At 38.6% G+C, this 13573-nt stretch overlaps 3 protein-coding genes across 11 annotated transcripts in view; all 3 read left to right on the top strand.

The window, feature by feature from the left end:
• The window catches only part of Tinc (transmembrane protein tincar), a 149072-nt gene that overhangs the window by 19631 nt on the left and 115868 nt on the right, over nt 1–13573 (top strand). The window lies entirely within an intron of this gene.
• On the top strand, nt 2813–7795 carry LOC145973040 (uncharacterized). Of its 6 annotated transcripts, none has more exons than XM_083102184.1 (3): nt 2813–3303; nt 3401–4295; nt 6862–7795. In XM_083102184.1, exons 1-2 carry the CDS (start codon nt 2886–2888, stop codon nt 4288–4290), a joined length of 1308 nt encoding a protein of 435 aa, XP_082958310.1. In that variant the 5' UTR covers nt 2813–2885; the 3' UTR covers nt 4291–4295; nt 6862–7795. The 6 variants fall into 6 exon arrangements, with proteins under 6 accessions (XP_082958310.1, XP_082958301.1, XP_082958320.1 ...); XM_083102175.1 differs by lacking the exon at nt 6862–7795 and adding an exon at nt 6110–6191; XM_083102194.1 differs by lacking the exon at nt 6862–7795 and having other exon boundaries at nt 2813–3065; nt 3168–3303; nt 3401–4302.
• On the top strand, nt 4665–7111 carry LOC145976605 (uncharacterized). The gene is made up of 2 exons (XM_083107838.1): nt 4665–6050; nt 6110–7111. Exons 1-2 carry the CDS (start codon nt 4665–4667, stop codon nt 7109–7111), a joined length of 2388 nt encoding a protein of 795 aa, XP_082963964.1.

Here is a 13573-nt window from a genome sequence, read left to right as displayed (position 1 = left end):
TTCGTTGAAGCCGTTCGTTCCTTTCGCGGCGAGATTCGATTGAGCGCTTCCTCCATCGATTTTATGTCTTTCGTGTCTTGGAAGTTACACTTGCTGACGCATAGCAAATTAATGGTGCTACAGGGAAGTCGTATGTCATACATTTAGAAATCAAATTAAATATAATTATATATAATTTTTATACACATTCTTATATTTCATAAAAAATTACATAATTTTCAATGATAATTTTTTTACAAAGAGATTTTTTTAATGCAACGTAACTGAAAAAGGTCAATTAAGTATATCATTCTCCCTCGACGACATATTCTTTCCCTTGCTGTTTAATATTATCGAGCAAAGAACGTATCGGAGTTAATTTTCGTTATCTTAACTGCAGACTTGAGGAAAAGTTTAAGATAATTTAATCTCTTATTACAAGAGAAAGATGGTAAATTTTTTCGCATTTTACTTTTAAGCTTGATATTTGCAGATCTTGCGAATCTGAAAGTATATGAGGCTCGTCGGAAAATTTCTGATTGTTTACTGTATATTTAAAGATAAGCACATGCGTTGCTTGAATAGCTCCTTTTGCGACAACTCGTAAAACCACGTTTTTACTACAGTAAACGAGTTTGTTATCAGAAGGTTTACACACCATTTTCTGAATAATAAATTAACTGTTGCCGTTAAAATTTTTAGACGGATACGAGCTTATATTTTATTAATACAATGAAAAATATTACCGATAATAAATCTGTAATAGTTTTAAAGATACGCTCACAAACACGATAGCATAAACACATAAAAAGAAATATTTATTATAAAAATTATGCAATATCAAAGTTTCCATTTCTTACGATGAGTAATTAATTTTTCATGAATTTTAAAATTTCTTATATAAATTTATATTATATTTATTAATTCTTATATTAATATTTAATTTTTTATATTTCTTTTTAAATAAGGATTATATATGCAAGCATGATCTAAATAAAACATTCTTAAATAATAATTTTTTAAAGTAATATATTTAAAAAAAAGAACAAATCTCAAAAACTATTCGAGATTTATTTATCGTAAAAGAAAAAAGTGATTATAGACATTATTTATAAACGTTATTCGACTTCATTGAAGCAATTACATGTTGAATTCAGATTGTGATTTGGATAAATTATCGAGTTTGAAATCTAGATCATCTATTGAATACATTACGTATTGATGTGCTCAATGAAACTTGGCTATAAATTCTTTTCCTTTTACAATATATTCTTCAAAGACTGAAAATAGAAAAAAATTCTCTTTATGAAAATTATTATATTCCTCTTCGTTTTAACACTCGATAAACAATTATCATCTCGCGAATCGCAGTCCCGATTTTCTTGACATTTCATTCCACTCTAATAAAACATCGATTGATTCGGATGTGCGTTCATTAAGCTTTGATCTTAGGCTTAGTAATGACAGATTGGAAATGCTCTCGGGAGATACTCGGCTAAGAGCCAATTACGCGCCTTTGACGTCATGCTACCTCACCGCCATCGTGCATATGTTGAAAGGGAACGCACTTACGACAATAAACGGTATTATATTCTTCTCCGGGCTGTGTGTGCAGCCTGGTAAGCAATGGGCGTGGCGCGAACCGCGGTATCGGCTTTTGTATTACGGCGCACGTATTCTCTCGCTTGCCTTTTGTTGCACGTTGCAGTAAGCCGTTCCGGATACCTCGGTACGCGCCGATCGTATCCAAGACGGAAGAGAGGCTGCGTGAAAGAGAACGCCCGAGACATATCGAGGGAGCTAAACGAAGGCCCCCGAGGAGACGAGGGGAGGGGAAGAGAGCGGATACCGGCGTATATTGACCGCACGTGTGTTATTTCCTCGATTATTGCGACTCGAGTCGCAATCGGCAGTTGTCGCATCGCGATTGTGTCACTTGGCGGTACCTATATACGCGGTCCACGTGTTATTGTCTCTCGCTCGCGTCAATGTCCTGCGTGTGTGCTCCCTTTTCCTCCTTTTTTCCCTCTTCATTCCGTTCAAACCATTTGTGATACGAGTTAATGCGCACACGCATGCACGGAAGCACATTTTATGACACGATTTTATGACACGATTTTATGAATTGTCGTCAGCATTCATTGCGCGCTTGTAATTATATTTCTTTTCTTCGTACAATAATATCAGATCTATAGAAAAAAATTAGGATACTATTCTCGATTCCATTTCAGATTTAAAAAAAGAACTTAATTTATATAATATAAATTTTTCTATAATATATATAAAAAAATTTATACAATAATTAATATAATATAAATATCTTTTTATATAAGACAAATGTCGAGTTTATTTATCTGCATGTAAATCTTATTATGGTGAAATATTACAACAAAAGTGCGATGTAAAACATTAACACCCATGTACATCTTTAATATTTGAATTGATGATTATATCGTTGCTCGATATATTGCATGCTCGTAATATTTGTTATTTTGAGTGTGTGAAACATGATATGACAATATATTAACATTTGTTACTTCCTGAACATCTGAATATGAAACATGATAGTAAGTCCGTGTTTCGTTGTTGATGCAACTCGATTCCCGGGTACGAGACGTATTGTACGATTTGTAACAATCGATAATTATGCCTCTATATGTCTCGTCCGGATGGAGACTATGTAGTCGTGCTTCCGCACGCCCTCTCGACAACAGATTTTAAAGTACCGCCAAAAAGAAAAGCTCGCGCCTCTGCGAGCGCGAGTTGCCGCGCGCGCCGGCGCAGCGCGCGCCGGCGCAGCGCGCGCCACGCCACCTCATTGTGTTTTGTTCGCTCGTGTCGACAACGTGTACCGTAGTTATTATTTTCATTTTTTAGTCTCTTTTCAGGCTCTACCCATTAGAATAATGCCTAAGCACAAAAGCGCAAATAAGGGATCCTTCTCGAGGCATTCTAGGGACAGAAGAGCGTCCCGTAAACATTCCTCAAGGGAAAAATCGCGCGAACGTGCTCGAGGAGAGAGACATAGGAGAGAAAGATCTAGGGATGCTCATTCATCGGACAGCATCTCATCGAGGGATTCTTCGGTACGGCGTTCCCAATCCAGGGAAAGTTATAGCGAAATTCTCAGAGATTTTCAAGATTTTCTTGTGCGTCGCAACAGCTCACATAACCTAGACTTATGTCAGGTTAGATCGCCTATAGAGGTTATCCCGCCACAGGATGAGGGCCCAGCATCGCCCTTAGCAGCAATTAGACCAGGCGCCGTGGAGCAGAATACAATAGAACACACGGTCGCACAAGCTGACCGAGGCGTTGTACCAGGTATGTCCTCCTGTTGACCCAGCCCCCCCTCTGCAACTGGCAAAGGGAGGACATAACCGATGTGATTTCTATTCTGTCTCCTTCTTTCCATACATAGATTCGCCGACGATTCCTAGCGTCAATGAGGTGAGTGCCACGCCAACTGGCAGCGTATCCTTTGCCTCCCCTCTTGCCACAGACATTCCGGAATCCCAGGTTCCGGAAGTTGTTCCCGTGGCGTATACCTTGGTTGAGGATTTGTTCGGGAGAACTCAGACACCCCCTACGTCATCCTCCTGGAATCCTACGGTTCTGAATGCAATCCAGACGGAGTCGCGAGGCGGTCTCAATAACGAGGTGCGTTCTAACCTGCTGTCTAAATATGAACCTAAGGGGGAGCTATCATCGCTGGCTCCACCAAAGCTGAATAAGGAGCTAATCGCAGCGCTGACCCCGTCGGTCATTAAACGGGACGAATATCAGTCATCTTCACAGGCACAGGTGGCTGCTTCCCTCAACGCCCTCGGCTCGGGCATGTCGCTCTTGCTGAAGCCGGAGATCTTGCAAGATCTCAAGAATGAGGCAAGGTCGGCTCTGACAAATTTCTCAGAAGGCATTCATCTGCTAGCGGACCACCACTACCGTCTCTCACTGGCGAGAAGAGCTTTCACCAAGCCTTCTCTCAATATCGTTGGCAAAAATGCTGCAGAATCAGCTCCGATCGACGAGTTCTTATTCGGGCAAAATTTTGCCGAAACGCTCAAGGCGGCTCAGGTCTGTGAAAAAACTGCCCGTGATGTCTCCAAATCAGCTCCCCCGATAGGAAAAAAGACGTTACAACCGGTCCGCCAGTCAACACAATATCGATCTTACCAACAGGCGTCTAGGATTTCGGGAAACCGGAAGGCCCCTGTCCGTCCTTCGTCGGCTCGCCGAACAGGGGCTCATTATCACCAGAGCCAACGCCACCGCTCCCGGTCTCAGACCAGATCTCGTCGCCGTCACTAGACAACGTAAGTTCGGCCGGTCGCTTACATAAATTCTACGAATCTTGGTCGAGTATCACCTCTGACCCTGTTGTATTGAGTGCCATAAGAGGCTACCGCATTCCTTTCACTATTTCGCCTCCATCAAGGGCTCATCTTTCTGAGCCCAACTTGTCGTTATCTGCTGCGCTAGCCTGTGACTTGGAAATAGATCGTCTACAGCGAAAAGAAGCCATCGCACAGGTTGAACCTAGCAAAGACCAGTTCCTCTCATCTTTCTTTCTGATAGATAAGTCATCAGGAGGGAAACGCTTTATTTTGAATCTGCGAGACCTCAACGTATACATCGAGCCTCCACACTTCAAATTAGAGGATTGGCGTACTGTGGTTCGCCTCATGCTTCCTGGAACGCATATGGCAACCCTCGATCTGGAAGATGCTTACCTGTTAGTTCCAATTTTTGAGGGCCATAGAAAGTTCCTTCGTTTCCAATGGCGCAATAAGACCTTTGAATTCACGGCTCTGCCTTTTGGCTTGTCCACAGCTCCCTACATATTCACAAAGATTCTTAGACCTGTATTTACCTATCTCCGTAAAAAAGGCTATCAATCAATAACTTACCTGGACGATTTTCTCCTCTTAGGTTCGTCCAACGAAGAATGTCGGGCTAACGTCAACGCTTCAGTTAACCTTCTTCACTCTTTGGGGTTTGTGGTAAATTACGCTAAATCGCATTTGGAGCCATCAAATAAAAGCAAGTATTTAGGTTTCATCTTCGATTCAAATGAGCAATCAATTACGATCCCTCCTTCACGTAGAGCAAAGTTACTAAGTTTAACAACATCGTTGGCCCTCAGAACAAGATGTTCCATTCGAGAATTTGCCAGCCTTATCGGTTCTCTCGTCTCAGTCTGCCCTGCAGTTCAGTACGGACTTCTTCATACGAAGAGATTTGAAAGAGAAAAGTTCTTAGCTCTTGTCAATAACAATGAGGATTACTCAGCAGAAATGGACATTTCTTCACACTTCCAAGAAGACTTCAGATGGTGGATCGACATCTTTTCCAATCCCAAACAGACGAACAAAATCCGCTCAGACAGATTTGTGCAAGAAATATTTACGGATGCATCTTTGAACGGCTGGGGGGCTTCTTGCCGCGACAGGCGCACTCATGGCTGGTGGTCTGAGTGTGAGAGGACGCTTCACATAAACTCATTAGAGCTTAAAGCGGCCTTTAACGGCCTGCTTTGTTTTGCAGCAGATCTTCACGACTGCAACATCTTACTCCGCATTGACAATACTACTGCTATAGCCTACATCAATAAGTTTGGCTCTATTCAATTTCCTCATCTCTCTGAAATTTCTAGACAAATCTGGCGTTGGTGCGAGGATCGCAACATATTCGTTTTTGCCTCTTATATTTCATCTATAGAAAACTCTATCGCGGATGCCGAATCTAGAACTTCGGATCCTGATACGGAATGGTCTTTATCGGTTACAGCATTTCGTCGAGTGGCAAGGGTCTTTGGTCCCTTTGATATAGATTTGTTCGCGTCTTCAATAAATAACAAATGTGATTTGTACGCTTCCTGGTATCCTGACCCGGGATCAATCTCTGTAGACGCGTTCACTTTTTCGTGGGAAAATCTAAACTTCTATGCTTTCCCACCTTTCATTTTACTACCACGTGTTCTCAGAAAGATAATTGACGACGAAGCAACGGGAACACTGGTAGTGCCTTGGTGGCCCTCACAGCCCTGGTTCCCGTTGTTTGGTCGTCTTGTGATTTCCGAACCATTAATCTTACCTCCTAATTATTCACTCTTATCGTCACCTTTCAGGACCTGTCACCCATCATGGAGGTCACTTTCCCTGGGGGTCGCGAAGTTATCAGGGAGGCATTCAAGGCTCGCTTAGTACCAGATACAGCAATACCAGCTTTACTAGCCTCCCTATCGGAATCGACTATCAAACAATATTCCTACCCACTTCGTGCCTGGTGGAAATTTTGCCAGCGTCATAGGTCACCGCTCTACTCACCGTCGGCTGCTCAGACCTTGCAATTTTTAGCCCAGGAGCTACCCAAAATCTCTTCCTATTCATGTCTGAATACGATGAGATCAGCGATCTCCTTAATTTCGCAGAACGAAATCGGCAATCATCCTATGGTTAAACGTTTCTGTAAAGGCGTTTCGGTAATCAAACCGCCCCGTCCGCGATACGATTTTGTTTGGGACCCCGCCCCCGTGATAGCTAAATTGTCCTCTATTTACCCATATGAAGGAGTTTCTTTGAAAGATATCACCAAAAAACTGATACTCCTCTTAGCTCTCGCTACTGGTCATAGAGCGCAAACGCTTAGTTTAATAAGAGTGTCGCAGATCTCTTTGGAAGAGAAATTGATGATTCGCGTTCCAGATCGGATAAAAACTTCAGCACCGGGTCGCTCTCAACCCTTTTTCCTTTTTTCACGCTTTGCAAACCATGAAAATCTTTGTGTTGTTCGCCTCATGGAACATTATATAGAGCTTACCAGGGAGTTACGCCCTTCTACATGCGATTTTTTGTTTATCTCTTTTTCTAAACCCCATAGGGCGGTTTCGTCGCAAACTATTGGTCGCTGGATTCGTCTGGCTTTGGAGGAATGTGGCATAAATACTTCCCTCTTCTCTGCACACAGTACGCGACACGCTTCAACGTCTCAAGCAGCCGCTAAGAGAGTCTCTATCGAGATTATTAAACGCGCGGCGGGTTGGACCGGCGAGTCCAGGGTCTTTGCAAATTTTTACAATAGGCCTCTTATTAACCCTGAGGATTTTAGCGATGCGATCTTAAAACCCTAATTACTTCTACCATGAGATCGCTACGTAAGACCATGTTGTCATTAGTCTTAGAAGTTTATTTTAATTTTAAGTTTATATGGCTCTTAGAACATGCAATTTTAATTTTTCTATAAGACCACAGCGTACTTTTTGTATACTTAGATCTATAAGACACTTTATACTTACACATCTATCTATTATTCTTAGATAATATATAGTACTCGCTCACAGTCTCTCATAATAATATTTATATTACTCCCACTGGCAAATCCCTAGTCTATAAACAGCTACATAGTCTCCATCCGGACGAGACATATAGAGGCATAATTGTTAGATTGAACGAACTTACCTGAAGTGAAGTTCGATCATAATTATGCCCTTTGTCTCGTCCGGATGGACACCCACCCATCAATTATTTCCCACTCCCAGGAAGGGTGATTTGCCGAAATGATTGGAACTTATGAGGTGGCGTGGCGCGCGCTGCGCCGGCGCGCGCGGCAACTCGCGCTCGCAGAGGCGCGAGCTTTTCTTTTTGGCGGTACTTTAAAATCTGTTGTCGAGAGGGCGTGCGGAAGCACGACTACATAGTCTCCATCCGGACGAGACAAAGGGCATAATTATGATCGAACTTCACTTCAGGTAAGTTCGTTCAATCTAACAATCGGTTTTACGCAAATTTTACGGCGATTTATCGCAATAAACAGGAGCTGCAGAGCGTAGTGCATTGGCCGGAACAATCGGAGCCGGGGCTGTTCAGAGCGTAATTAAAACGCAGTAAATTTTAACACGCGCACTGGGCGAAATACTCGAACGACCTCGTATGTATCGATCCTCCCCCGCTCATTGTCGGCGATTAATTGCACAGCAAAATCTCCGAGTATCTATACAATCGCAGACATGTAATTTAATCAACGAATTCGTCACGTGTTCGTTCACGTCATTCGTTCATCGCGTTATTAGTTATTATGGCGGTTATGTGTCGGCAATTCATAATGTTCATCGTGTGTTTATTCTAATTGTCGGACAGCTTATTCATTTTATTGGTGTATTTTATCATGAGGCAATTGTGACTTTTTTTATTTAATATATATATATAGGGTGTTTCTTAATAAGTGCGAAAAATTTTAGATGATTCTTTGTCGAAAATTAAGGAGGGTTTTTCATATTATATAAACATATTCCCCTACATCCCTCCTTGTGGAGTTACACTCCTCCAAAAATGGGAGTAAAAATTAGGATTTTATTTTTTTTTCTCAAATTTGGAACAAGTTAAAGAAATGAAATTAGATGGATATTTTCTACTAGTAAAAAGGTTTTTTATTAATATTTTTTTCAGCCTCCCGTATTGTTATAAGGAGATGAAACTAGCAATCCCTATTCAATTTTTTATTAGAACTTTTTAATGGGCCGGAATATGCTCATCTAAAAATATGCATTAAAAAGTTTGATTTATTTAAAAACTTTTCTATTTCTTTTAATTTTTTGATAAAATCAGTAGTTTTCAAGAAAAAAAATAAAATACGTTATCACAGCACGATGCTAAATAGCATAGGTTTCGAATTACGACAAGTTAAATTTTAAAATAAAAATAAAATTAGCGTAAATGTTGAAAAATTGGAACGAAAACAAAATTATAATAAAAACCTAAAAACCTAATTTTTACCCTTGTTTTTGGAGGAATCTAAACTTGGAGGAGTCTACTCCACAGGGAGGGATGTAAAAGTATATGTTTATATGAAAAACCCCCCTTAATTTTCGACAAAGAATCATTTCTTAAAATTTTTCGCACTTATTAAGAAACGCCCTGTATATATAATTGCAGATAAATAGTCTATGAGATAAAATAATAGCAATTTGGCTATTATTGTGTCATCGATGCAAATATATTAATTGCTTTGTTTTGTGTTATATATTTTTTATGAAATTTTAATTGCACTTATTTTTCACAAGCTTATTATGCTTTTAGCAATGCTGTGATTTATGGCAAAACAATAATTATAAATCAGAGAGAGAGAGAAAGAGAGAGAGATTGCGTTTACGTCGAGAATATAAATCTTGTACGATTGTCGAGTTACTTTTGGCTGCAGCCGCACACGCAGAATTTAACCGAGACGATTTTGCAGTCGCGTTTAATGTAAAGTTGAGGAAAATCGGATTTTCAACGCGCAGAAAACGCGCGTAGAGAATCTTTCGGAACGATTGAAGCGCACGTTCGATATTGGTCGTGCGCAAAAAATCTGTATGCGAGTATCGTATAAGTAAATGCAGTGATCGGAGGTACACCGTGCAGATGTATGCACGAAGCGAAGGAGAACGAAGAGCCGGTCCTCGGCGGGAACACCTGCTCCGCAGGTATGCGATCCTCTCTTCGCTGTTCTTCGCGCCTGTTCGCTACATATAGTATATCTCGCAACATTCTTTCCTCTCGTTCGAGCCGTGATCGATTCGAGGCTGGCGGTGATTGAAAAGCTATAAATTTGACATCGTCGAACGAACGTCGTCAAACGACTCTATTATGTGTCGCGTTAAATTAAATTTATCCATGTATCGACAATTTATAAATATATTCCCTAATTTATTCTCTCGAATAAATTAAGGAAGAAGCAATAAGAAATTTATAGAATTACTCAAACAATGCTTATCGTTATTTCCATTCTTTGTTTAAATGTTATAAAACTTTAGGCTGTTATAGACGTTATCGAGACGTGATAATAAATTTTATATGTTTCAAATACAGTTATTTTCGATTACATTGTTACTGCAACATAAATATATATAGTTAAAGTGTTTAAGAAATAAAAATATAATAATTAAAATTTTTTTAAAATTAGATTGTATGTTTTAAAATAATATAAAAGAAAAGTTTTGTGTTTTCTACGAAAAAGATTGTCGATATTCACGATATTATCCCCGATTATTGGACGGGCACGAAAAGCACACTGATTTAAATTACCGCACAATAGCGTCGCTTGCAGGAAACCTGTTTGCCGGGTGTTCAGCCTGTTCTTGTGTAGCCGTACACAATATTTGAAGGACTTGGAGCGCTACGAAACCACAGACTTGCTAAACCACACGCAGCAATTTTGACAGGCCAGGAATCGGAAAGGGCCTCGTTAATAAGATTTAAAATACATTTATATAAAAATGTATAAAGTTGTTTTTGATCGAATTTAATGGAATCTAGATAGATAAATATATATTACGTAATTTGTTTTTTAAAAAAGTGTTTGTGGGAAAACGTATAAAAAAACAAACAAAAAATATTTTTTATATTTTGTTAAATTTTTTACATTCCTATATCGTGCTGTTGTAATATATTGGAAAAAAATACAAATGCATAAAATTGAGCGATTTTAAGAGATCCAACACAATGTTGCCTCGAATAATCCGCGAAATATTCAACACATGTTGTTCTCTCTTTGCTAACAATTTGGGCATGTTTGAATTATCAATAATTTTTTTTATATTTGCTCAATTTTATTTTTCAGCATTTACACTATTGAGGAATTTTAATTTTTCTCTGAATTTTCCCTTAAATTTGCATAATACGGTTTGCGCGTTTTTCTGCCACTTGTTTAAGCTCCGTTTAATGAACTCTCTTATTAGCTTCTATGTTGCCTCATTATTCCAACGATTCTTATTTGCATATCTAGAAATCTCCTGAGGATTATTCATGAGTTTATCTAAATTTCTCCGGTGTTCTTATATTTTTAAATCGATAATTAAATCGATAATTAATCGATATTCAATGATCAATAATTATTCTAAAATTAAGTGAAGGAGGGAGATAGAGAAGTGGAAAGGAGAAATATATGAATTAATCTAAAAAATGAATATTATTTAATAACCAACAATTAATATTCTGTCAACGTATTTGTCAACTCTTTTATTTGCGTAAGGATTCTTTTTCTCTCCGTGATCGTCTATAATCTGCTTTATTCCTTAACCTTGTGCTGCTCAAAGCGAATCTTGCAGCTGCACCGCTCGTCTTTTTGTACCTTAACACATTGCAGACGAGAGCTACCAAAATTCTCCCTATTGCACAACACGGGGAATTCTCGAAGCCCGCCAGCAATATGTTACAGCGTTAAGCAGTTTCGTTTGTCGGGGAAATGGACTGTTAATTATTTCAAGGAGAACATCCTTTTGCTACATTGTTGTCCTAAGACGTAGGAGAATTAGCCTAACAGATTCTCCCCCGTAAAATACTGCCATACGAAGTGGAAATTTGCGGAAAATTATAACGTAAAACGTAACATACTGCTCAGAGATTCTCCAGACGTCGGAGGGGGAGAGAGGGAGGAAGGACTGTTTATCATTATTAATAATTTCAGTAGCTCCGCATTTTCGCCGTCGTATTAGCTAGGAAGTGTACGTGTCATTGCGCCAATAAGCTAACAATACAAATTTCCAATTTCATCATATTTTCCATTTCGCGTTAAACGCTCGCGATTATTTCGGGCCGAGTAACTTTCACAGTAGAGTTGCTTAATGACATGGTAGAGCCGGGCAATCACTACAGAACACCTGTCCCGGACGTATTTATGTTAGCCGGACTCCTCTCTCTTTCTCCCTCTCTCTCTCCCTCTCTCTCTCCCTCTCTCTCTCCCTCTCTCTCGAGATTCTGACATTGAGAGCTCCGTAAGGTACGAGACGCTCTGTCGTATGCAACTGGCCAGCCTTCGATGTTTTCTTTGAGCGAGATATATATCCTTTACGTCACTGTAAACGTACAGTAATGCGATAACGATGATGATAAACGAGTTTACGACTACCCTCTCTGTCATAAAAATACTTTGAGGCGGTCAGATATAATATGTAAAGAGCTATTAAATGCGCGTGGTCGTATAACGGAATTTTCTAATATCGCGTGTATCCACCAGGTCGTTGCTCGTTAGAATAAAATTCCAGACAGATCGATTTTTCGTTGATTGTCGTGCCCGTGGTCATGCGACATTTTATGTATCGCCTGGATACACATGGGTTTATAGTGTGCGTATGTGTGCATGTGTGAATGGTTATATACATAATACGCCGCTTGATGAGCCATTGAAACCTGAATTTTATTTTCCATCACAAAACAGCAGTGAAAAGCCGTAATAACCAAGTGCATCTTACTTTAAATTTTTAATGGGAATAAAAATGTAATTTATTAATTTCTCGAAATGATGATTTGTCATATGATACAATTGTCGTGAATGAATTAATGAGATTTTTGGGAAAAAGCGAAGAAGAAACGTTGATATCGCAAAAGGGATTTTAATGAGATTTTTAGCAGAACTCTCTCAGCAAAGTTTTGGTATAGATATACCTATGTTTTCGTCCTTGAGACACTTTTACCACGCCACTCAACCGAGTGTGTGAAAATATGGACAATTTACAAGCGCTACTTTCTCAAGTGGAAGATCTCGTAGATCGCGTATGCAAATCATATTATCACGGAAGTTAAAATACACACGCAAACTTCCGTTACTTTGCGTACACTTGCCGGTTCTGTTTTACGAGATTAGGTACAGGTTTAAATTTACAACGTTTCTCCATGATATTATCGATTATAGAATCTATATATATGATAACAGAATGCCAAACATACATACAAGATGCTCGCATGTATAAAAGAGGATATTTGAATCATGCACGCACTGGCTGTTCATGATTTTTTTTATATCAGAATTATAAAATTTTTAAGACATGTTATACACTTGTTGAACATTGTATATTATTGTCTAAACAATGTTAATATTATATTTTCCGCAGGTTGACAATTGTATTTATTGTTCATATAATTATTTATTTTAAATCAATTTTATGACATTAATTATATTTTTACTAAATATAACTACGTTTATATATAATAATATTTATTAATAATTATATATAATAATAATATAATAAATATAATATAATAATATAATAAATATAATAATAAATATATAATAAATAATTATTAATAATTATATATAATAAAGATTGCATGATAAATTTTTGAAGTAATATCGATTTTAGTTCAAAGTTGAATTGTTAGGGTTGGTTCCCACGAATGTCAAGTAGTTGAAAAAATGATAATTAATGCCACGGACTATGCATTTCTTACATGTGCATCGCATTATTCGTGAGCGTGCGTGCCTGCGTTTCCCGGCACGTGCTACGACATTGCTCGCACGTGTGCGACTAGTCTACCTTCTGTTTCGCATCGAAATGCGATTGTAATGCGTAACTCTGGCACTAAGCTCTCTGAGAAAAGTCAATACTGCCACAAGCAGATTATCACACGTCTGTGCATTGGATATTTATGGGACATGTGTGCGTGAAAAAGTTTGCTATTCGTTTTAGTTGAATAAATAATTATAATTTTATATTGTTTATAAGTCGAAAATTAGTTGGTAAAAGCGCTATATTTCCATTATTTCTAAATAAATATTTAAGAAGTTTATATTATATTATATTAAGAAGTTTATTTCCATTATTTCTTAATAAATATTT

This window comes from Camponotus vicinus, unplaced genomic scaffold (assembly GCF_025532165.1).
Source record: "Camponotus vicinus isolate PSW18456_S1 unplaced genomic scaffold, iyCamVici1.0 SCAF_1, whole genome shotgun sequence".
Taxonomy (NCBI): domain Eukaryota; kingdom Metazoa; phylum Arthropoda; class Insecta; order Hymenoptera; family Formicidae; genus Camponotus; species Camponotus vicinus.
Note: the sequence above shows the minus strand (reverse complement) of the source record. Positions and strands in the feature narration are given on the sequence as shown.

Excerpts from the sequence above, each read along its gene's own strand:
- LOC145973040 (XM_083102184.1), top strand. The coding sequence starts at position 2,886 with ATGCCTAAGCACAAAAGCGCAAATAAGGGATCCTTCTCGAGGCATTCT. Across the intron at positions 3,304-3,400 it reads TGACCGAGGCGTTGTACCAG|ATTCGCCGACGATTCCTAGC; the intron begins GTATGTCCTCCT and ends TTCCATACATAG.
- LOC145976605 (XM_083107838.1), top strand. The coding sequence starts at position 4,665 with ATGCTTCCTGGAACGCATATGGCAACCCTCGATCTGGAAGATGCTTAC. Across the intron at positions 6,051-6,109 it reads TCCCGTTGTTTGGTCGTCTT|GACCTGTCACCCATCATGGA; the intron begins GTGATTTCCGAA and ends GTCACCTTTCAG.